The 25,856-nt window shown below is 43.2% G+C and overlaps 1 protein-coding gene and 2 pseudogenes across 2 annotated transcripts in view; 1 reads left to right on the forward strand and 2 right to left on the reverse strand.

Annotated features, from left to right (window-relative positions):
• Window positions 1-1,882: 1,882 nt before the first annotated feature.
• LOC112571004 lies at window positions 1,883-3,259 on the reverse strand (annotated as a pseudogene).
• Window positions 3,260-6,453: 3,194 nt separating this feature from the next.
• LOC112570408 lies at window positions 6,454-7,542 on the forward strand (annotated as a pseudogene).
• A 2,386-nt stretch (window positions 7,543-9,928) lies between these two features.
• The window catches only part of LOC112570996 (kelch-like protein 9), a 73,650-nt gene continuing 57,722 nt past the window's right edge, over window positions 9,929-25,856 (reverse strand). For both annotated transcript variants that reach the window (XM_025249773.1, XM_025249772.1), the window contains 3 exons: window positions 14,620-14,738; window positions 13,747-13,911; window positions 9,929-11,742 (listed from right to left, as the gene is read on the reverse strand). In XM_025249773.1, the coding sequence (XP_025105558.1) occupies window positions 11,522-11,742; window positions 13,747-13,911; window positions 14,620-14,738 (505 nt within the window). In that variant the 3' untranslated portion in view covers window positions 9,929-11,521. The remainder of the gene's footprint in view (window positions 11,743-13,746; window positions 13,912-14,619; window positions 14,739-25,856) is intronic.

The following is a 25,856-nucleotide window of genomic DNA, read 5'->3' on the forward strand; positions in this document are numbered from 1 at the left end:
CCAGAGTTACTGATTGACTACAGCTTTCTTATAGAGGAATAGTCGACGGCCATTTAAAAAAGGGCATACCGGCTGTGACGTCACTCCACTTCTGTCGTCTGCTTGCTGCAATCGGCAGCTCGCTTTAACCAATGCAAAAAAACGCAAAAAATTCTAAAATATTCTTTGACTCAGGTTTATTGAAGGCAGTTCATTAATGGCCCACAATTCCACACCCAAAACTACTACAAACAAATAAACATACGGCTCTCTCTGTAAGTCTAGTTGTTACGATCAGCTATATGTCAGATCCTCGCCATCCGCTATCCATGATCATTGCTCCTAACGACAGTCCACAGTTCAAACCTTCCCTACTAGTCTTCCTCTGCAAAATCACAATACTCTCAGTTCTTGTTACCTGATTCCTCTTTGCGTTTTCCATATTTGTCTTTTATTAATTATCATTTATCAGTCATCAGTTGTTTATCCATGTCTTGTGTTTAACTCAAATGCTAAGAGTACGCACCTCACAAGCATGGGCAGTTTCAGATACAAGAGGATAAAAGCACAAACGTGGAGGAAATATTTTAGATAACTCTGTGACTGGAACAAGAACTGATAAGAGATTGTGTATATACTGCTTTTGGACAGCTTGCTTGGCTGATGGATGTACTATTAAATGACTATTACCTTATGGGCATATGTTTGGTTTATATTTTTAAATAGTCTATTTTAAGTGCAAAAGAATTTTAAAAACTCAGTAAAATAAAATAAATGAAGAAAATGAAATAATGTTCAACGGTGTAACGACTTAAGTTTGTAATGTATTTTACAATAGAGCTTGACTGTAATGTTGTTATACCGTTGAAATGTCTATGGGCACTAAGTTTAAATTATGTCTATGTACACAAGAGTTTCATTGTGATTTAATTCTTTGCTATAACTAAGGAATTTTCTGATTTTAAATACTATTTAGATTGCGATCATTTATTTCTACTGCTAGACTGCTGCCTGTTCAGCTTATCATTTATCTCAGTGTATACAACAAACCACTTAGACTTGGATTAAAACATTTTGAAGGGTCAGTGGGTTGCATTTTGTGCGGCTTACAAGTGAAAACACCATTATTATAGTCGTACGAGGGCATTCATTGTCAGAACACACCCATCTTATCTTTTCTTTTTTTGGACCGAATTCTCGTAGTGTAGATAAGACCGAAAACAAAAGGTGAGGTAGTGGGTCACCCACAATCCAATGGGAGAAGAGGGGCAGGGTGGGATTCAGAGTAAACGAGACGCAAATAAATCTCAAAGTTGTGTCGCTGTGTATGCTGACAATAAAAGTTTGAAGCAAGCATCTATAAATGCCGTTGATAACCGTGCAAATATGAACGAACCTTTGTTTAAGTCTAGCAAAGTTTTGTTTATGTAACCGTCATGTAAAAACTTTGTCAAATGTTTGTCCGGTTCAGAACCGCGTAAAGGTGCATAAAAGAAATGGCTGTCCGAGTCATTCTGCTGTTGTTACTGAACATTCATGACATAGCAATGTCAGAAATGTCTTGACACAATGTGGGAGATTAAGAGACATGAGGACTGAGTGGGAAATATATCAGAGAGCAAATCACAGAGTAAAAGATTGTCCGTACTCATTCCGAAGTGGTAGCATAGGTATTGTTTCCTTTTCATGTGGTCTAGCTGCTGCTGCTGCTATTATTTGTGTGCTTGCGTCAGTGTGTGTGTGAGAGAGAGAGAGAGAGAGAACTCAAATGTAAAGCAGCTAAAAAACAATAAACACAACAACGCCATACAAAATCCGCTACATATAGTCACAACAAACGCATCTTTAAGAAAGTGAAGCGGGTTAGGAGATATACAAATAAACACTAAAAGAAAAACGCTTGACGAGTATATATCTAATTTAATCATGAAATAAAAATTAGTTTAAAAGCTTTTGTTTAATTAGCTTTTGATTCAATCTAAATTAATCTAAGAAGAATAATTTCGCTCGGTTTGTATTGTTGGCTCACAGCACGTTTCGAACCTCCCGTGACCAGATCTGATGTCAACAGAAGCCAGGTGACCAGGCACCGTTGAAGTGACGCGGGTTGGCGTCGTTAACGAAATTCGTGACGATGCTGGGGTGCATCGACTTGCTGTACTCGTCCAGTCGTGCCTTCATGCGCTGGAAGACGTCGGGGTGGTGGGCCAGCACGTCGGTGCGCTCCGAGGGGTCGTTGTCGATATCGTACAGGGTGTAGGTCTCAGGGTCGTGGCGGGAGTGAGCGGGTTCGAAGGTCGTCTCATTGGTCAGCTCTGGGGGAACGTACCAGCCCTGAGGGTTGCCTGGGAAACCCTTGACCAGCTTAAAGTTCTTCCAGCGCAGCGCTGAAGTCTCCTTGATGTCGTTGACGTTGTACACGAACTCTTCGCGAGGACCGCTGCTGCCCGTCAGCAGACTCTGCCACTGACTGATGCCATCGATGCCGGACAATGAGGAGCTGTTACCGCCTCCGGCCTCAACCAGCGTCGGGAACCAGTCGACGATGTGAAACAGCTCCCTGTTGGTGTAGCCGCTCTTCTGCAAGATGTAAGGCGCGTGGATAAAGGCCGCGGCACGAGTACCCCCTTCCCAGATGGTGATCTTGCCTCCACGAAGTGGCCAGTTGCTACCCTCCATCTCGATAGGTCCGCCGTTGTCGGAGGAGAAGACGATGAGAGTGTCGTTGTACAGACCCGTCTCGTGTAACGCCGCAGTCACGTTAGCCACCGCTTCGTCCATGGCGGCCGTCATGCCGCACTTCAAGCTGACGGTTGCGCTCCGGAATGTGGCTACAGAAGCGCTGCACGTACTCTTCGGGAACCTGCAACTGACCGTGCACGGCCTGGAAGGCCAGGTACATGAAGAGTGGGGTCGTAGGATTGTGCTGCCGCAGAATCTGAACAGCGCGGTTAGCGTAAAGGTGGGTAGAGTAGTGACCTTTCGCCGTCCAGTCAACCTCTTCGTTATCGCGAAAGTCGTAACCGTCGCGGTGGCCGGTGTGTTCGAAATAGTCCTCCTCTGCGTTGTAGTATCCGTAGAAGGAGTCAAAACCGCGGTGGGTAGGGGTGTAACGCCAGTTGCAGAAGCCGAGATGCCACTTTCCAATGGCATGAGTGGCGTAGCCCAGGGTCTTCAGTGTCTGCGGGATGAGGGTGAACTCGCCTGGTAAGTAGGCCGGGTGGCCGGCCGAGATGCCCTCTTGTTGCAGCCCGTAGCGGTATGGGGTACCTACCCGACATCAGTGCCGAGCGAGAGGGACAGCAGCTCTGCAGAACGTAGGAACTGTCCAGCACCACTCCCTCTGCGGCCAGACGGTCCAGGGTGGGGGTGTGCATGGCGGGATTGCGCCACCCGACGTCATTCCACCCTAAGTCGTCCGCCAGGATAAACAGGAGGTGGGGTTTGGAAACGGCTGCAGCATCTGCAGCAAGCGTTGCTACTGTTGCAGCAAGGAGGATGCACAGGAGATGCATGTCTGGCTATTTTTTACCCTACACAGTTGAGGGCATGCTACTTCATGTTTAAATAGCAACAGATCCTGACTCGCTTACTTGGGCTCTTTTATAGGCAAGGCTTAGAAAAGCAGGATAAAGATGGAGGCGTAGCCTCACGATTTCTGTTTCCTTATCTCTGAACACGAAACAGATAAAAACCTGTATTGAAGGTTGTCCCTGTGTCACAACTGACACTACGAATTTTCACCCAGAGAACATGTCACCCCTGTTTCTCGGCAAAGCAGCTGGCCCTATAAACAGATGCCACATGCAGAGAAAGAACAAGTATCTGAGACGAGATTAGATCTCACTACAGCCTATCATAGCTGTATTTTGTTACATAAAGAAAACAACTGACAGTGATTTGACGATACCTTATGACTTATGATGGTGAAAAAGAAGAGTTGATTTACAGAGCGCTTTTCCTCGCCATTAAAGGCGGGCTTAAAGCACTTTACTAAAAAGAGAAACATACAAACATAATAAAAGTGGATGCTGGTCTCAAAAACAATACTCCCTTACCCCCAGCACCGGTCTTTGAAGTCGATCTTTGCAAAGCAAGGATCGGTATAAGCCATGTCTTGAATTTCAAGTGTAGGCCGGTAAAAAAGAGATTCGTCAGAATACCGAATTTGAAGTGTAAAAGAGGGCAACAGAGTCTACTGTTATATTTATTGAATGCACTTGCTTTTTTAGACATAGCTCTTGTTTCCAGTTATATTAATAAGCATAATAATTCCCTTTAACATATTTCTCGATTTGGTAAGGTGTGTGTGCGTGAGAGAGAGAGAGAAACAAAATAATTGTTCGAATAAAATATCTCGATTAATGTTTTTATTGTAACTTGTCTCACAAGAATTTATTTATTGAACACACAGAGATAAAAAAAAAAACCACTTAAAAATAAGGCTTAAATGATGATAAAAAGTGGAAATTAAAATTAAAGTTCAAAACTGGGTGACTATCCTGATCGAGCACTTAAAATAATAGAAATATAATAATATAAAATATATGATAATGGACTTTGAGTACAATCTATTGGACTGTTCTGGAGTACTTTGAACACAAATTTAACAAAATATAAATAGCAGACAAAACCTGCAGGCAGTAAAAATAAATAACTTTTAATATATAATAATAGCCTATTAATTATGTTAAAGGGACGTAGCTCCAGTCCGAAACCGTTCAGTTAAAGCTATTAGGCGTTACCTCCCTTTTAGCATCGGATGCGTACTGTTGTCAACTTTATTACCTTTCTCAGCTTACTGGGTTCAGTTGCTCAGAGTAACTTCCACCTTTTTTGTGACTTGAGAATGTTATTAACATTGAATACTAATTGCTACTAAAAATACACACCACCTTACTTTATAAGTTATAAAAATTATAAATGTATTACTGTGACCCAGTATTCATATTTTATGATATGGAAGTGACTTCGTCCGAAAGGCGTCTGCTTTCTTTATCTAAATACCTTGCATATGAGTATCACTGGACTGAAAATTTAGAAGTTTCAGCGAAGATGCTCTCGTGCGAGCCAGATTTACTCATGCACTCATCTAGACATTTGTGCGTTATAGTTTTGAAACGGAAAGACAAACCACACATGTCTTCTGTAAACTCTGTCAAATATACACATGCAACACAGATTCTGGAGGCTAAAATAATCTGTGTTGTATACGTATTAACAAGTTTTAACTGTGCTTTTCACAGTGGCAGATCATAGCTTTCGCAAACCTAGTTACAAAAATGTGGATTGTAGTGACTCAGATGACAGCAGTGCCAGGCTGGTTGGGACTGTAAAATACATTGTGTTAACACACAGTGGCGAAACTATAACTTGACCAAATAGTGCAGATTAACTTTTAAATAGATAATTTTGTGTGGCTCGCGAAAGATATTACTATTATCTAATTTGAGAGAAAAATGTTTCCCACCCGTGTTCTAAGTAGCCGACAAAGCTTGAGAGTAGAGAACTTGCTGTAGTTCAAGTCTCTCCTAAAATCAAGCTGTACCTATTTAACGATTTTTTTTCATTTTATATTAACTCCTTTATCCCAACACCTACTCCCTTTGCGGTCCTCCTACGAACTTGTATTACTTGACTGGTAGCAGACGATTTTTTCCAGTTAATTACTAACTTCGTAAGAGGCTCAGCGTTGGTCTTGGCAGACAGACAGCAGTCCACCTATATACACATCCATGGTCCTACCATGCAGTGGAATACCCAACACCATAATTATATAATGTCGGGAATAAACTAGTCATCAAGTAATATCCTGTTTGTTTTCCTTTGAGTGAAAATCGATACTTTTGTTGTTTTTTTTCCCGAGCACGGAGCTGAAGGGTGTGCCTACAAGACTTTAATTTGAGGTTTTTGCATGTCATTAGACATAACCTAGAAGCGTATGTGCTTATCAGTATCATGTTTAAAGATAACGGGACAGAGAAATCGCTTGGTTTTGAGTGACTGTTAAGGCCGAACTTTCTGAAAATTGGCGATAGAAAGAACGTATTTAATCTGTAATGCGAGGGCATGTAATAGCAAGCGGACAGATCTGAAGGGGGAAACAGAAAGAATTATGTGTCCGCAGATCATCCTTCTAGTCGCAGTTGCAGGCACTTGCAGCAAGTGATGCAGCCTCTTCCAAACCCCACCTCCTGTTTATCCTGGCGGACGACTTAGGGTGGAATGACGTCGGGTGGCGGAACCCCGCCATGCACACCCCCACCCTGGACCGTCTGGCCGCAGAGGGAGTGGTGCTGGACAGTTCCTACGTTCTGCAGAGCTGCTGTCCCTCTCGCTCGGCCCTGATGACGGGTAAGTACCCATACCGCTACGGTATGCAGCAAGGCGGAATCAGCGCCGGCCATCCGGAGTACCTGCCAGTGGAGTTCACCCTCATCCCGCAGACACTGAAGAGCCTGGGCTACGCCACTCATGCCATTGGCAAATGGCACCTGGGCTACTGCAACTGGCGCTACACCCCTACCCGACCGCGGTTTTGACTCCTTCTACGGATACTACAACGCAGCGGAGGACTACTTCGAACACACTGCCCAACGCAACGGTTACGACTTTCGCGATGACGAGGAGGTTGACTGGACGGCGAAAGGTCACTACTCTACCTATCTTTTCGCCAACCGCGCTGTCAAAATTCTGCGGCAGCACAATCCTACCACCCCGTTATTCATGTACCTGGCCTTCCAGGCTGTACATGAGGAACTGCAAGTTCCCGAAGAGTACGTGCAACGCTTCTGTAGCCACATTCCGGAGCGCAACCGTCAGTTGAGGTGCGGCATGACGGCCGCCATGGACGAAGCGGTGGCTAACGTGACTGCGGCGTTACACGAGACAGGTCTGTACAACGACACTCTCATCGTCTTCTCCTCCGACAATGGAGGACCCATTTCGACGCAGGCTAGCAACTGGCCACTTCGTGGAGGCAAGATCACCATCTGGGAAGGGGGTACTCGTGCCGCGGCCTTTATCCACGCACCTTACATCTTGCAGAAGAGCGGCTACACCAACAGGGAGCTGTTTCACATCGTCGACTGGTTCCCTACGCTGGTTGAGGCTGGAGGCGGTAACAGCTCCTCATTGTCCGGCATCGATGGCATCAGCCAGTGGCAGAGTCTGCTGACGGGCAGCATCGGTCCTCGCGAAGAGTTCGTGTACAACGTCAACGACATTAAAAACAACTCTGCTCTGCGCTGGAAGAACTTTAAGCTGATCAAGGGTTTCCCAGGCAGCCCTCAGGGCTGGTACGTTCCCCCGGAACTGACCAACGAGACGACCATCGAACCCGCTCACTCCCGCCACGACCCTGAGACCTACACCCTGTACGACATCGACAACGACCCCTCGGAGCGCACCGACGTGCTGGCCCACCACCCCGACGTCTTCCAGCGCATGAAGGCACGACTGGACGAGTACAGCAAGTCGATGCACGCCAGCATCGTCACGGATTTCGTTAACGACGCCAACCCGCGTCATTTCAACGGCGCCTGGTCACCTGGCTTCTGCTGACACCAGATCTTTGTCACGGGAGGTGAATGGCATGCTATGATCGCTTGAGGAGCAGCACAGCATCCGAGTAAAACATTTTCTGTTCACTTAAAAAAATAAACTCAAGAATTTGAAAGAAGATAAAGAACTCAATAGAAACTTTGATTAATATAGTATTGATAGTATCAAAAGGAAGCTCATGCTTTGGCATAAACGAAGTGTTCTGTCTTTTATTTTGTGAGACGTCTTCGTTGGTGTCCCGTATTTGTGTACTTGCTACATCCTTCCCCTCCTCAACCCATTTGAAGATGCAGTTTTTCTGTTTCATATATGTTATCTTTTCTAGCTAGCTGGCGATACATACAGCCACACATATACGAATGATATAATTAGTTTGTCTGACGATGATAATTACTGGACCGATTATAACATCTTATGCAGGTAGACTGATCCCAAACCTTATCTTTCGTGTTGGACTGGGCGACGGGAGGTTGGGGTGGGAGACCTACTTCTCGCCAGTTTCTGCATCGCATCATTCGTCGGGAAGAGGATTAAATTTTACAGCTGTCGGACGAAGCAAAAGAGGCTGTTGTCCTATTCAAGTATCCTTGTTCCATTCTTGTTCGCTCTAATTCCCAGAAATGGCGACACTCAAATGGTTATTATTGAAACAAGGGACTTTACTACACGACATAAATCATATTGCAGCATGAGTTGCGACAATGAATACAATTTTTTGTCTTTCTCAGTTTTTTGCTGTCGGCAGCTTTTGATACTGGTGAGGATATAATGCAAACTACTCGACAGTGGCATAGGAACCAGGGAGGTAAGATGAGCAGTTGCCCCCACCCTCAAAAAAAAAAAAAAAAAAAAAAACTTAAAAAAAAAAGATTTTGAGGGGGGAAAGTAAAAAAAAAGTAAAGGAACTGGATAGAAGGAAATGGCAACTGACAACTGACAAATAATAAATCTGTATTTACGAGGGTAACAAAATAAGTTAAGAGGGTGCTTTTGGTAATAGTTCACAACTGACCGTTTTTTTTTTATTTAAAAAAAAATACCGAAACCTATGGGGACAATATTTTATTCTTTTAAGTACAGTTGAAATAAAAGTGTGTGTGTGCTTCTTTTTTTTCTTTTTAATATTTTTACTTCATTTTCGTAATGGGCGAATAAATACGAACGTCATTCACTGTCAGCATGGATTCCCCACCCCACTTCCCCCCGAAAGCCGAACATTTCCTACGCCACTGCTCAACCAGAGGTCACAAACATCTTGTAATTAATAGTAGGGAGTTAGAATATAACTTTAATCATCCTCTAGGACAATTATAATGAGTTTCCCACTTACGAGAGTTTTCACATATATATATATATCGAAAGAGCTGTACAAACGAGCATATTAGAAACTTGCAACACAAGAACAGTGAACATGGTGACAGGAGGTAATTACTTACATGGGTCAACAGAGGTCGACCATCACTTCCAGAAGAGTTTGTCAAGTGGATGGTAACTGGAACAGATAAGTAGCGTTGGGGATTGGTTTTAGGTGGGCATTATATGATTTACATGGGCACATATCGAGGTAGGAAGCACTTCAGGACGTGATCAGAATTAGTAGTTTGCATGCGGGTTGCCCTTTGTCCTCTTTCTTATGGATACCTTAGAACATATAATAACAATGGAGACTAATCTGTTCCTGTTTTGCGGAGAGAGTGTAAGAACTAGGACGTGAGATAAGATTCTGAATGAAGGACTGCTAGAGACGAGTGTTTTGGAGTGAGTCAAACCTCGACAAATATTTATCACAAGTCGATCGTTGGACTATCAGGTGTGTGAAAGTGAGTTAGAGAGTACATGAGTGACGTTTAATGAGGGTTTAACTAACATGTCGATTTGTCTGTACACATTCACATCAGTGTAGAAGCGGGCGCGAAATGATCAGAGATAAACTCAAGGGAACTAACTAGCTTATTTGGGTCTAGCTTGGGCTACATATTATCTCCCTTTGCCTTTCCTTTTTGTTCTATCGAAGGGACGGGTTAATATTGGATTGCCTATTATAGCCTCGTGCACATCCTAAATATAGTATCTGGAAAATATTATTTAGTTGTTTGAAACCTACAGCATGACAGAAATCAGGCCCAGAGCTTGAACATATCCCCGTTCTGCTTATTGCCTCAGTGTGTAATGGCCATGAACTACCAACTGTTCAAATAACCAAAAGAAATCGAAGTTCTACGTACGCCAGAGATATTGTCAGATTTAAGGCCAAGTCCTTTGGGTTATAAAGGAAAGAACTTTCAAAAATTTTTTGCGACTCTCTGTCTTTTTTCTAGTTCCCAGAAAAATCATCGACACAACCTCACATTTGTGTGTATGTGTGTTTTTGTTTACTGCAACATCAGTACTACTAAACACGATCAAAACCTCAGCAATGCAAGAAAATCTAGCCTCTTTAATATTTTTTCATGTTAAAGAGAACGTTCCATCATAAACATTATTGTTGTAGCTCTCTCAAGAAATGTTTTAAAAAAGCCGATACTGAACAAAGACATAATATGTCTTAACAATAAAATTAAAAGACATAATGAAATATTAACAATAATAACATTAATTTAAAAAATGAAAAAATATCTTTATAAATCCTTTTCATGAAATAGTTTTGTCTCTCAGCGGTAACACGAGAACATCGCTTTACATTGAACATAAACACAAAATTAAAAAAAAAAAAATAAAACAAACTAAAGAGGATACCTCGTTGCCCAAACTGCCTAAATCCAATTTATTTAAGCTGGCACGTACAGTCTCCCTCTAAATGATTCAAAAAAAATCTGTACACATCCCTATTACCCCCCAAAACAGGAAAACAGTATAACATCGGTGTAACTATTCACTAGTCCACCTGCTTGTTTTCCCCTCAGATGATACTCTCTGTTTCTCACTGTTTGTTCCTCAACCTCTTTGCGTCTTCTTTGTCATTTATTACTTGTCTGCTCGGTTGTTTCTCTTTTAATCGTTTGTATGCTGCTCATGTCTCCTCCTTGTCTCAAGCACACGCTTATTGTTATTATTGTTATTATTAATATTATTAAATGGACACTCCAGGAAAGGGGATGGGAAGCAAATAGTTTGGTCATCTGCATTCATGTGCGTGTCCTATTCAGGAGTTAACTGGATTGCAGCCGGGATAACTGAGTGCAGATGATGTGTGTTTCTAGCTCTAGCAACTCTTCTCTACCCGTCTAATGTCAAATTCATGTCCAAGTGAGTGCGAGTCGTTGCCTAAAATTGCAGTTTGTGAACCAGAAGCTTGTCATACATCGTCTCTATGTCGTTCTGTCCCTTCCCAGCCACCAGTCCTGCTTTTTTTATGCTTTTGTTCTATTTGTGCATGTCATACTTAGCAGTCTTCCCACCCCCGGCACACTAGTTCGAAAGGTATGGTGCTATATATAAAAGAAATGTAAAATATATTTAGAAGTTCTAAACGCACGTTAAAAGACTTCAGCTTCTTGAAACACTTTCTTATTAACTCTACAGGAGCTTTCCAAGTAAGTTATTCATTAATAATTTGCCTAAATATGTGTAACTCGCCACTATTCTTATTACCTCGCCTTTAATAAGTAGGTTCGTCAAATACACCAGTCCTTACTAAAGTCAACAATCATTTCTTCCATATTCTTAACATTCAACTCTAAATGATTATATCATCACACCATGTGATCAATCTCATTTTTATAGCATGCGTCGTCATCTCTCCTCCTCTCCACTTTTCTCTCCTCCCACATTGTCTCCAAAATTGAGAAGTCGTTAGTGAGTAGAATCAGAAAAAGCTGCAGACATCTTGTCGACGATAGTCATAACTGTAATTAGACCCTGTCGACCATCACAACGACTGTAATTTAAACCTGTCGACCATTGTCACGTGAGCCTGTCGACTGTTTCTACGACTTTCAGTTGAGGCTGTCAACGATCCTGTCTCTGTGTCTGTCGGCGATCACCACATTATCCAGCGGTCGTAGATGAGTCTGTCGGCGAAGGAGAACGCCTTGTTGTCGACGCCAACCGTCAGCAGGCAGCAGTCGACGTTAGCGAAGCTGCCTTTGGGCAGCGGGAAGGCGTCACGCCATCGGCGACGTGTGACGTCATAAAAGCTGCTCATTCGCACGTGCACGCCCTTCGTGAAGCTGAGGCCGCCCAGCATCCAGATATTGCGACCTGCACGACAGTTCACAAGTTAAAGGTTCTCGGTAGTGCCAAATACATTCTTTCTTCAATAAAGTGGGCTCAGCCCAGTGTGTTCAAGAAGATCATAGACAGTTTGTTTTAGACAATTTTATTCATTTACTCCATGGAGGTATAGAGAAATTGATATTGTACACAAACAGCAGTTGACCCATACAAAATCCTCACACGCCGTAAGGGCAGCGTATACCAATGAGGCATGTCTGGACAATCGTGACGTCACGATCTATCCTTCATACCTGTAGGCTTACACCACTAAGAACTATTCTGGGAGTTTGAATGGTCTACTTAAAGGCTAACTTAAGTCCAAAATTATTTTCATATAAATGGAGTTAGTTCATTTAAATATATTCAAGTACTAAATCTGAGCGAAAAATTCTGTACACGAGACACGACCTAATTTGAAAATGATTCGTATCTGGGTTTTGGATACAAGCATATCACAAAGAAAGTATGGGCAAAACATATCACAAAGATCTTACTGATCGGGAAACATTAGCGCATGCTACAAGTTCTCACATTGGTTACGACCTTCAGTGCCATCAGAAACACGAATTTAAATTAATGTCACTTGTAGTCTAGTCCTTGTTACTCCTCAAGGAGCACAGGGCCGCACTTTCACCTCAGCTTCTCATAAAATAAATTCATTATGCATTTTCCACGAAAAAATTTTGGTTTAAATTCATGTTCGATTCGCGTAAGCTTGTAACAATTTTTTTTTGAAACTTCTAAGAAAAAAATGCTGGAAATTCTAGTTTGAACAGGAAAACAGATGAAGATGCGTTCCGATATACTCCAAATCAAAGTCAACTGGAAATTCAAGCTTGGTGCTGATGGCCTGCGTACACAGCTGGGATTAAACCCTATCGCTGCGAGGCACACGCCTTGCTCCTGATTGGCGTGACTCACTATTTGGTCGTGCCCATCTTCTCAGGCTAGCTTTAGCTACTCATCGCCTGCAGCTATTTGGTGGGACCGTCAACTGATGGATGTTGGTGGCCCGCATTATGGTCTCCTGGCCTAATTGGTCATGTGCGGCCCAAACGTGAAATTATGGGATGGGTGTGTCCGTTATCTGAGCAAACATCAAGACACCTACAGACCAACCCATCCTAGAGGCAATCAATCTGTCGACTGTGGTCTCCTGTAGGATCCTAGGCAGGCAAAGCAAAGCGTGTGTGTGTGCGTGCGTGTGTGTGTGCGTGTGTGCGTGTGTGTGTGTGTGTGGGCTATGTCAACACATGACTGCTAGCTATAAAGCTAGTTCCAGTCGTCCGTGTCGAACATCACACAGAGAGTCCAGACCCGAATTTTGTACAGGCGGGACTCGCGATTGAAGTAGGTCAGCTGTGTCGTGACATCATCACTGTCGAGGTCAACTTTAATCACGACTTTGCAGCCCTCCCCCATTCTTCGCACTCACTTCGTGGAAGAAGCTCGCCTGTCCTTCAATCAAGGCGGTGGGTCAGGTGTCGCCCACAAAGATCAGTTTGGTGTTAGCCGATACACCTGTACCAAGCGTTGCCTTGGGGGCGACCCAAACCCTAAAGATAGCACAGCGTTTCCAGCCTCTTTCGCTTCCGGAAGTACTAAAGTAGAATTGCCCCCACTTTCTTTTTCCCAAAATGAAATCCGCCTCCGCTGGCCACTGAATCGAAGGAAAACCCGTTCGTTAGAGACAGTCCGATGCTATCCTCGAGCCATCATTAGGAAGGTCCCAAGGTCTCCTATTTTTAAAAGAGAAGGTTAGGAGGTGACAAGCACTAAAGTGTTAGTCATCTCGCAAGATTTAGGGTGACAGTTGTGTTTTTGACATATTACAAGTATTTTTATTTTTCGTCACTCAAAACAAACAAACCCAAAACCCAACAACAAAACAAAAAAAAAAAAAAAACCCCAAAAAACAAAACAAAACAAAACAACAATAAACAAAACAAATGCCAAGCCAGAATGGGCCCCGCTCTTGTATGTCCTTACCCAGAAGAACAGCAGCACCGTTGGAGTGTGGGTGTAAGGTGGCCGGGTGCTTCACATCCCAAACTGGTTTGGCCCCCGGCTTGGCTCCAGGCTGGCCATCAGCGTTGAAGTGACAGACCTCTGCTTCGTCCTTCTCGTCGAAGGTGTCTTGCTCAAAGCCTCGTCCTGCGAGAGTTGTCAAATGACAAATCTTTATTTACGGGGGTAACAGAAGAAGCAAAATGATGCTTTTCCCCACAATTCTTAGTAAGAAGTATTGAGTTTGAGCCAACCCTTGTTATTTTGGTAGAAAATAGTGTAGAAAGTCTCGGGAAATTTCACCTCTTAGTATTTTATAGACGAGGCTACTTTTGTTCTACCTTAGTCTGTTTATGAGTGGACATCTTAGACATCAAAGGACAGATCGTGGGGTCGTATCTGTAAAAAGCTTTTACTTTCAAAGACTTATTGTCAAATGCCTTGAGCTTCTGTGTCTTTGTGGTTATTCATGACCATGGGAGGTCGTCATTGTATTTTAGTATAAAAAACGCGAGCACAGAGGACAGGAAGGAAACGGATGGCCATTGACAGCGATGATAACGATCGGCACGATGATGTGGTGTAGGATGGTGGTGGCTGTTGTAATGATGATGATGATGATGATGATGGTGTATGCCGTCATTGGTGTCTCTATGGATATCGTATTATTCGTAATGACAGCAGATGATGATAATAATGAACCTACAACTACCACCATCGACGTCATCATAATCATCAACAACAATAACGTCGTAGTTATCGTCGTCTTCATTATCATCGTCGTATTTCTGGTTATGCTTAAAATGAATGATAGATGAAGACGAGAAAATACAGTTAAGGTTGACAACACTGTACCGGCCATAAAGAAGATCTTGGTAGAACCGACTGCAACCATATTGTGTTTTTCCCTTTCGTAAGGCATCACGCTTCCTTCAGTGACATCTCGCCACGTGTTGTCAAAGGGGTCGTACACCCTACAGGTCAAACACATGTTATAGGAATAATAATAAATACTATTACTTAAAGGTATAGAGTAATACTACGTAAAGATATTAATAATACCACTTTAAAGGTCTATAATAATACTAATAGACGGGTCTAGACGAGCGGAAACTATGACAAACTTTTAATTCTTGGTGACCGGCGGTCACTACCTCCACAGACCCCACACCTACCCGCAGGATACATGGAGTAAATATTCAGAGTGCTATCAATCAGGATTACAAGGGTGTGGCTCCCAGTAGTCTTGGCGCCCGCTTAATGGCTTCATATCCTGAACCAAGACATTGGCCACATGCAAGACTCCACCCACTAAAATGACAGGAACATACAGCCCCGGTAAAAAATATATACGCTTTATTTTTTTTTTTTTTGAGCATGGTGCTAGCGGACCACCCGTCATACCTTCCTACCACAGTTTGAAAACCGATTCACTAGGCTATCCGCTTGATTCCCTTTTCGAGATTTAATTTACACCCTTGACCTACGTCAAGGTTCTGGTCGGGGAAGGTAGACATGAGACATGAGACATGAGACATGAGACATGAGACACGAGACATGAGACATAAGACATGAGACACGAAGCAGCTGGTCGAGCTTTCCGTCATGGTTGCTCTCTGCCAAAGCTCACATAGACTGTGGTATCAAGATGGTCCACTCTTTGGCGTTATCACAACCATTTATGTCCTGCTTTATTCTTGTTTTGTCTCTTTTCAGCATGCTGTGTCCTCGCTACAGTCTCAGTTTTTCAGATAATAAGCCTGTCAACATCCTCAGAAAAAGTCATTGACACCTTATCTGAGAACGACTATCTCTCATTTCATGTGACTCCTACATCGTCTATTTTGTCTGCTTTTCTTTACGAGAAAAAAAAAAAAAAAAAAAGGCGGCTGAAGATGGTGGGCTGCATCTGATCATTTGATCTGAAGGATTGTAGAAAGTCCTTTTTTCTCCGAAATCTAGGGCCATCATGCCTTTACTGAATCACGCATGCGCAAACATCCTTTACGAGATTGCAAACTAAACTGTTCCTGGCCGAACGTGCAGGGCAGGCGATCAGAGTGTGTTTTAACTACAAACAGGCTTAAGGCGTCGGCGACCGAGAGAGACCAAGATTCGATCCGGTTCTTTATTGTTTCCAAATCCACTTTATCCGATCCTCACACCCATCTGGCCTGGACACAAAGAGAGCCAATGCAGTAAATCATTTGATTACCTAAACCTTCGGCTCCCTTTCCTCTGTCCACGGACGATAATCAAATCACGAAGGGGGGGTCGAGGTGCACGGAGACGAGCTGAGCTGCACGCAGTGAGGCGAACGCGCGGGAAAGTGCTGCTCCGCTGTGGTAGGGGGCGCTGCTTGCCCAAGGGCGACTAATCAATGCTGGGGAAAGCGCGCGCCATCAAGTGCATCGATTTTGTCTCCAGAACATATGGGATGAGGGACGCTAACGAAGATGTATTCACGTCTCTGGCGGCCATTCAACAGTTGCGAGAAGCCGGCGCAGTGTGAGCACTCGGCCCTACGCGGGTACCTTCGGCAGCATGGGAGGAAGACGACGAGGGAGACAGGGGTGCAGAGCGAGTGGGTGTGGGAGGAGGGGCGAGGCAAAAGAATTTGTTGCTATAGCCAGGGCTCAGGGATCAGAGATGATTTATTAATCAATTTAACGTGCCGTTGCCCGATGGCATGCTGGATTTTGGGAGATGCAGGAGCGCTTGCTCATCATGCGTGTGACTCAGCCAGGGGACACTGAAGTGTCGCCATGGAAATTATTCAGATTGATGTGAGAAATTGTACGAGGGAGGGGTTCAGAAGTTTGAAGAATTTTAATGACAAAAAATTTTACATTTTTTTTCCTTTTTGATTTTTTTTTTTTAGGAAAGGAGTGAGAAATGCTGAAGGTTTGCTTCATAAATTAATGTTTATTAATGTTTATACTTCAAGGTTATACAAAACAGAAACAGATTTTGATGTAAAATCAATTAATCAAAGGAACATGATATAAACTGTCTAAAGAACAAAAAGCATAATGTTTCGACTTCCTGGGAATCCCATTCTTAAGTGGACTTTGCCACGTGTTACCCGAGCCTCTCATCAGGCGATACTTAGGCTGTGGCAGCTGTCACCGGCTTGCTTTTATTGAAGCAGTAATTAACGCCTAACGCCCAGCAAACAAAAGCAAGCGTTCCCTTAATCAAGGATGTTTGCGGCTTGACTGGGAGGCCCCCGTAAACCTTTTGGCTGGAGCATGGCGCCGCGAGCCCCGCGCGCTTGTGCCTTATTGGACAGCCGCCATCAGGGGACAGCACTCTGGGGACCCGGCAAGACGGTGGGCGATTAGCGTTATCTTGCCCGCCCATTTGTTGCTGCTCGACCCCAGGATGTCGTGAAGAGCCCTCCTTGCGTCGCTTGCTTCCCTCCTGGGAGGGTGGGAGGGAGGAACAAATGACAGGCCCGTGCGCCTGATGTCTGTCCACCTCCCACCTCCCGAGCATCCTCCCTCCGCTCGCATTCAGCCTGATCGAAGAAGCCGGTGACACATCACTCTTCAGTCTCGCACCCCACCCCCTAACCTAACCCCACCCCACCCCTCCCTTTACACTCTTTTAAAAGACGAACTTTCTGGAAATCTACGGCTTCTTCGTGCACTTGATTTCCTCGGAGCAATATTTCCGCTCGTCTTTCAACAGCTTGTCACTGCGCATGACAACTTGTAGCTGCGTTATGCCAAGCTGCCAGTTGCAGGAGCAGACGGGAGGCACAAATGTCCATATCTTCTGCTGAAAGGAATTCACAGCCCAATGCATATGTTTCGTCCCCCTTAGCCAGGGTCGCAAGCTGTTGTTAGGGAAGAAGAGACCGTTCATTCCAGACTTTTAGGTTCAAATCCTTTTTTTATTTGTTTAACCCGAACTTTGCTATGAGACTTGTAACGAAAGGAAAGAAAGAAACAACAAAACAAAAATACATACAGCTTTTTAATACATCAGATGCAGATAAAACTTATATTCTTAAATATGATTGTAAATATTAATATCTACGTTTTGCGTGAAGAAGACGGTGATTCATTGGGTGGGTGTTGGTGGGGTGGGGACGGCGTACTTTCCGCACGCGCTGGCATGTTTTGTGATCTGAGCACGCCACCCTTTGTATGTGCACGCGACCGCGAGGACCAGGCCTCCCGGAAGTTGTCACGAAAGCGTCAAACAACGCGACAACATGTTCGTCAACATCGGAGTGAAGCCGAGGAACGAATCCTCAGGTTATCAATACTCGCTACAGAAGTGGAAGTGGTGTTTGTGTGTGTGTTATAGAGAGAAGGATGGATTGAAAGAGTTCTTGTAGAAAAAAGAAATCTCGGCAACAGTTCTGTAAATGGGTGAGACATCCATTTAGAGTTTCGTCAACCTCGTTTTACGAGGTTTGCCTGCGGCGACGACCTTTTTTTAAGTTATCGTGCGATGCTCTTACACAAATTGATTACTAAACCTGCGCTCTTAACAGCACTTCCATTGCCTGTCTCTCCGCGCACATTGCCACTCCCCATCTCCCCGCCAGCAAATCCCCCAATACTATTTTTTTCGGGAAGAATAACCAATGAGATGGTGCGTAAGACGAGTGTTAGCCAATGAGACTCTGTGAAATACTAATCTCCTTCAATCAAACAGTTCAAAAGAAATGGAGCAGTAGAACTCGAACAAGCTGGGCACTGATCACAGCAGATGACTCAGTCCCGTGGCAGACCCCCGCAGGGGTCCCCTTTAAACCCTACGGTCGGACCTTGAGATGTTGTCTTTCACTTTTTTCTCCCCTCCCCTCTAGTTGCAAGGAAACGGATGACAAGCGAATGAGAACATGGCGTGGGTGAGTGAGTGATCATATTATATATTATAGTATTAGATTTCAACAACGAACCAAATGTGATTTTATTGTTAACTTTTCATCTACCACTTCAATTTGAACAAGAAACGACAGAGTTGATTTTCCAAGTAGCAGCCAGAGCCTCTAGCCAACACGCATGCGCGCGATCACACCCACATTATCATCAAACTATTTTTATACCTATTGTAAATTTTGCTCCGAAACAATCAGAAAAAAACCAACGAAAACATCAGCGGGGCGATGAAAGTAGGGTATGAGTAAAGGACCCTCTTGTCTTCAATGAAAATGAAAATTCTAGGAGTTCAGATCTCGCATCGGGGCACTATGTGACAAACTGTTAAGGGGCTGGTCGTGGGAGGACAGGAGGTTCTCAGAGTACTCCAGGTTCTTCCGTCTTCATCTCTCTTCTACCTACGGTCTGAAATCACCTTTAGGTAGAACCCCTTTTCCAACCGATCAAGCAAGCTGTCAACCAGGCCAAAGTCGGCGGTTTTAAAATTCCATTTCTGACTTCTCCAGCCCATCAGTTTCCTTCTTCTCCTTTGCCCATTCTTAGATGTTGCGATTTTTTCTACAAAAATGACATTTTCTCTTGTTTTAATGGTCTCCTGTCATCTAACGCCATTTTTTTCCTTTAACAGTCTGGAATGTTCACCACTAAGCCCCTAGTTACATTCAAGGGAATGAAATGTGCAGGAAAGAGTACGAGAGAATATCCTTGTGCTGTCAACATCGGACCCAGTATTATGTTGTTGTTGCTTCGCTGTCTTTGACTTTACCAAAATAGAATCAGACATAAAAAAGAAAAAAAATGTCAATGACTGGAATCGAACCCTCTTCTTTAAGACAAAGCGACAGACTCCTCGCCGAGGAGTGCGCCTTTTCCCATTCCCTTCAACGCCTCCGCGCCAGGCGGAAGGACAAGTGGCGCATGCGCGCAAAGTGAATTACGCCCGACGCCTTCTTCGCAGGGGCATCAATCAAATCGAGGTGTTCAATAATATTCAATGAAGCGAAGCGCCCTTATCAATCTTGCTGACATCGACCCTGGATTGTCACCCCTCTGATGCAGCTCCCCCTGTTTCTCTGTCTTCCAGTAAAGTGTCATAGCCGAACTCATCCTTCAGATCCTCCTCTTCACCAATCTCTCTCTCACACACACGCACTCGCACACACGCATTTATTTATTTATTTTTTTTTTTTTTTGAATCGGCTGATGTGTAGGAGAAGCTATAAAAAGGAAGTAACGGGTGATGTCTTCACAGAAAAAGAGCGATTAGAGAAGGTATGAGTGTATTAGTCTAGGATGTAAAGTAAAGTAGTCAAAGTGTGACAGTATATGTGTGTGAAAAAGAAAGAAAATTTAATCACAAAAAGAGAATTAACTCTTTATTATTTTCTAAGTCTGCAATTTAATGGCAGTCTGCTGAAAAAAAAAAGTTATGATGTGCTGAACTCAGCAGCAAGGAACTGGGGACTTTTAATGTTGTTGTCTCAAGGTTTGTGATGAGCTGGCTGAGATAAACAGGAAATCTCCCTCGTTGAAATAAAAGTTCATTGGGGTTTCAGCAAACCTGTAAATAATTTCAAAGCTGATTTTGAAGATGCCGAAAGCTTCTAAGGGAACTTTTTAGAAACTTCAACCAGGTTTGACGAGAGGGTGTGGGGAAGGTCAGGGACGGCACGACTGTAAAGGGGGGTCTTTGTACTGTTCAGTAACTTTTTTTCTTTTCATTATAATATCTGGAAAAAAGAATACCAAAGCATTACACGAAGAGAAATCGAATTTAAAGTTTGCAATATACCATTCCCAGGTCTAATGGAGCAGTGAGGTGGGTCGGCAGGGAAAAGGTTTGGGAAGAGAAGTGTGGTCACTAGACAGCGCTATCATGTTGAAAGATCGCTGGAAACCGATTTGCTTGACTGTTTACAAGTATGTGCATCGAGGTATGAAGATAGCTGGGTATATCTGCCATTAGGGAAAGAGTGGTTAGCACGCAATACCACTTTGACAGTGAAGAGGAATGTATGTGACTGATGTGGGGACGACTGTGCCCCTGGTGGTGCAGCCTGTAAGCGAGAGGTGTTAAAAAGCTTGATTTTATTTTTTTCCCGGAGTCACTTAAGAGTGAGACTTTTTCTCCTCCTACTTCTCCATTAGCGGACATACAACTACATTAGTCTACCCAGAAGTCCCTTGTCAAAACATCCTGATACAGTATTAGCACCAGTCATACACTGTTATTCCCAACTTGTATTACTGGACTGTTGGCAGACGATTTTTTTCCCCAGCTAATTATTAAAACGAGGTAGGTGTATACAAAGCTTCCGGTTTATTCACATTCATTGTTTAGGCTCGCTGAGACTAACTTCGCAAGACGCTAATCTTTGGTCTTGGCAGACAGACAGCAGTCCACCCATGCACGACCATTCTGTTATCGCATCCAACAAAACAGAACGAATTATTAACTTATAACTGCTGTGGCGCAAACAGTGAGGATCAGAACTTTTTCATGGTGGCGTCAGAGGAAGACAAAGCTTGTTTAGTCCTTGTTAAGTCTCTTCACTGCCATCAAACTGTGATCGCCAACTACATGTAAACACTCGTCCACAGCTCGGTTTATTGTGAAGACGATATGACTATTAAACCTGTTTATATACGCCTCGTCTCGTTAACGCTCAAGTCTCTTCACTGCCAGCAAAACCTGATCGCCATTCGCATGTAAATTGTCGTCCACAGCTTGTTTAATGGTGCAGATGATTTACAGAGTGGTAATTAACTTTGTCTTTATGCGCATGCGTAAATCATCCCAAGACGTTCAGTCGTCTCAGAAATCGGGGCTTGCGAAGCAGGCAACCGACAAAAGAAATCTGTCCTGTCCTGTCCTGTGCTCGTCTGAGTCCTGTCTATCGTAAAGGACATTACTTATGTGTTTCTTGAAACTTACCTTAGTATTATAATTCACTTAATAAAATTTGTGTCGCTACGAAAAACTGAATTTCGAGTTCCTACTTTCGATTTTTTGTGCGTTTGACTGATCTTTATGTAAGTTGATTAAAAGTTGATTAAAAGTTAATGAGCTCTATTGTCCGTAGAACAAACCTTCTAAGAATTGTAGTAAAGGTCGGGAGTTGTAATGGATATTAACCGGAAGGGTGTGAGTCTTTAAGAGGGATGGGTGTGAGGATTATCAGAAGAAACGAAAGACAAAGAACCCTACAAAGTTGTGCACTTTTCCTAACGTTTGTTTACCTTACTAAATGTAGACATTTCCAGTCTTAAGCTTGTAAGCATACTGGAACAACTAATGATTACAATTAAAGATTAACAGAAGGCGTTCGGAAGGTTTGTGGGGGCCCGGTACTGGCTTTCTGCGGCCCTGACTTCAAATTTCTGAGTTTATGGACTTCCTGGTCTTTGTCGCTGTTGATTCTCTGTGGACTTAAAACTATTTAAACTTCTGTGTGGAGCTGAGTTTTGATAGCTTCCTGGCAACGGGGAGTAAGAGTTTTATGATACTCAGTTTTTCTGCCTTAAGATGGTGAGTTTCCAGGCTTGAAAGAGTTAAATGTAACAGCTTCCTGGCCGGTGTTAGTAAATTTGCAAGAATTTGCCCCAATCCCTCTGCTGAATTTTCAGGTTTATATGACACTTTTGGAAACGAATAAACAAACTCAGGGTCACGTGTTCTTCCGAGATTGATTTGTTCATGGATGGCTTCTCTTTTGGACACACCTGAAGAGTTTCAAGTGTACAGTGTAATACAGACCTGTGCGGAAGAAAAAAGGAAAATGAAAGTTTTAGCAAGTCGGATATGAAAGGAAAAAAAAGGCGCGGCAGGGGAGGTAACCTTTGAGCTTATTAGTGGACATGAAGGAGGACGTGGTAGCCTGCGAGTCAAGTCCTCCCGGACGAGTGTCCCCTGGCTGTGTGAAACAATGCGCGTGCATCTCCAACGTGGCGGGCGCCGATCTGAGGTCTGCGAGGCTTAAATCTCATTACCGGCGACCTGCTCTTTCTCCACTCTCCTTCTGTCTCTTCCTCTTTGGCCCGCTCTAATCTCTCTCTCACTTTCTCACCTTCACTCTGCATGTTCCGTGTGTGTGTGCGCGCGCGCACGTGTGCATGCGATGCGTTGCGTTTTCCTCCTCTGTGCCGGCACCAAGGTGACAGCCGACCCTCCAGTGACTCACCAGAAAGTCAGGCAGCAACATTTGTCAAATAACGGAGAGTTATTTATTTGTTTAAAATCTTTTCTAGAATTGCTTTGTTTCGGTTTGGGGCAGTTACGTACACCTCCAGTCTCGATTTGAGTTCTATCACTCCCTCCTTCCCTTCTTTAAAGCAGATTACGTGTTTAGACAGATCATCCACTCAATAGGAAATCAGACGGTCAGGAGGGAATCTGCATATGCTAATTAGGTCTTTTTTTTAAAAATTCTGTATTGTTTACCCACACAAAGCCACGAGGCCTTAAATGCCCCTTGACATCGCGTGAATAATTTCTTGACGACAGGGCAAACAGTTGGGGATTATCTGAAGTAATGTGATGATAAAACCAATATTTTGTAGTTAAACAGTTTGGGATTAGTTGGAGGGGGACGTGTTGCCAGCAGCATTTAAGGTCGGAAGGGCTGATTGTTTTAACAGATTGCATATGTTGCGTTGTCAAGGTTCCAGCCAATGGTAGCGCTAGGACCATATGCTAATTAGAGGTAACTGTGGCTAATGTGACGTCATGCTTCAACTTTTGTAGGTGTGTTTATTGAGAACGGAAGCATGGTGTTCATTCAGATTAGGTAAAATAGTATACCCCGAGCTGTAGCTACTGACTGGTACAGAAATACTGAAGGCCACCAGACCTTTAAGGACAGTTCCAGGTTGTTTGTGGTGTTGTTAGTTCAGTAACAGTTACATAATAAAATCACTTTCAGAGAACCGTCAATCAAATTTCTTGGGGTAAAAAAATATTGTAAGAATGGCAATCTAGGGAGTAAATGGTGTTATTAAAATTAGGTCTGGAAAGTTGATTAAAATTAGTTGATTAGTTTGGTTCTGCTGTAGGAGGATGTCTTTCTCTCGTCTCGTCTCTAACGTTTTCACACATTTTAGAAACAACGTTGAATTCGTTGTAAACGAACTATCTTTTGTTTATCCTAATTCACTAAAGGACTTCACATGGTAAGGAAGCGTTGCTGTCGCCATTTTGTGAAACTGGTCGCGTGACGAGACATTTTGGCAAAACTAATTTCTTTACTTTTTTTTCATTTTATCATTTGTTGTGTATTTCTTTCATATTTGTTCTTCGTTTTCTTTCTTCGTTCTTTTCTTTCCTTATTTCTTTTTTTCTGTCTTTTTTTCCTTCTTACTCTCTTTTCTCTTTTTTCCTTATTTTATTTTCTTCTTTTCTTGTCTTTTTCATTTGTATTATTTTTATCTTTATTTCTTAGCTCTTCTTTTTTCTTTCTGTTGTTTGGTTAGATATATTTGGGGGGTGGTAGTTACTATTTTTCTTGTCTGTCCTTACACCACCAGTTATTACCTTTCGTTACTGTCAGCTATTCTCACCATAGTGTTACACTGTCAAATATTAGTCGATTCTGTACGTTAGCGATTCAGTTACACCCCAGCTATAATTATTACTCAAACATTAGTTTTGACCCTACTTTCCAGCCTGGTTACTTTCTAACAATGTAAGGATTCGGTTACCTTTTCTGCACTCGTCACAGTCTGTATGTGTAGAAAAGTGTGCGCCGATAGAAACTATTAAAAACACTCAGATTAGCTTTGAGGTCGGGATGTGAACACGGGAGTAGGAAATGAATAAAGTTAGCTCTAATGAACACTACAGTCAGATGAGAATTGAAAATGAAAAATGGAGGAATAAAATGATGGACTGAATAAAAGATGGCTCAGTACTGCCATGCAGTGTGGGCGGGAAGGAAAGACAGAGCCAGAAGCTCAGTGCACAGAAGCCATCACACTGCAGTCATAAACCAATCATCCTCATCCTCCGCCAAATCATCATCATCATCATCATCATCATCAGCAGCAGCAGCCGTGACCGGTCAGTCCCGAGGTCCTGATTCGGACACAGTTAACGTACTGCACGAGGATGACGTCATCGATCCCGGGCCTTTTGATTGGAAGGCTCCTTACATGTACGCGCGTGGTTTACGGACAAGAGCACTCGACAGTCCTGCAGCAAGGACTTGAAAATGCCAAAAGGCTGATTTCTAAAGCTTTTTCTCCCCTCAGAATCATTTCTGAGGTCTGAATGGCGGCTTGGTCTGCATGCGATGGACTGTTTAGTAGAGAAGCTCGGGACTATTAGTCGTGACTAAGTGCCTGCTATTGCCTCCACTCACTATCGATGTTTGTTATCTGACTCATGAGTGCTTCCTCTCCTCGGCCCCTCTCAACAACTCGTCCTTGCTATTTTTTCTCTCTCTATCTCTCGCACACACACACACACCTTTAAATGGTCGAATCCAGTTGTTTGCTAATTACTTCTATATGTGCCAGGATTGTTTGTATTCTGATTCATGGTTCAAATCTTTAAATTCTAAAATGTTAATGCTGCTTAAACTCTTGCAGAAGCAGCCTTAACTAATGTTTAATGCATTTTAAACGGGTTCTAATATTTGTAAAAAAAACATGTACACATCTCGATATAGATTGTCATGTTAGAAACAGCAAAGCTTTTCTTTGCTAATATATATATATTTTAGTTTATTTCCTTTGCTTATTTTGCAAGACACCATATTTTAGTGGCATATGTGAGTGCAGAACCTAGACGCGCTTGAAAAAATTTCCAAGAGAGTTTTGATTACAAGAGCAGAGCTTTATCAGTTCTTTTTTACCCGTACAAGATCTTTCTTTCATGCTTCCGACAATAATGATGCCAATATTTTACTTTGGTAGCGAAGACTAATCCTAGGTAGTTATGAGGTTGCTACGGTAACTAGTTAAGAACCGTAGGGCAGTCGTGACAAGGTGCCTTCTCTCACTATCGATGTTTGTTATCTGACTCACGTAGTCCTCTCCTTGATTGTTTACCCACCCTCAACCATCTCTCTCTCTCTCTCTGGCATTCGTACCATAAGCAGTCCGTGAAAAGAGAAAGCGGACTGCAAGTCAGGTAGAGAAACGGTAAGTGTTCCCATCGTAGATGGTTCTCCTTCAGGTAGAGCCAAAAAAAAAAGA

The sequence above is a fragment of the Pomacea canaliculata genome, linkage group LG8 (assembly GCF_003073045.1).
Source record: "Pomacea canaliculata isolate SZHN2017 linkage group LG8, ASM307304v1, whole genome shotgun sequence".
NCBI classification, from domain to species: Eukaryota; Metazoa; Mollusca; class Gastropoda; order Architaenioglossa; family Ampullariidae; genus Pomacea; species Pomacea canaliculata.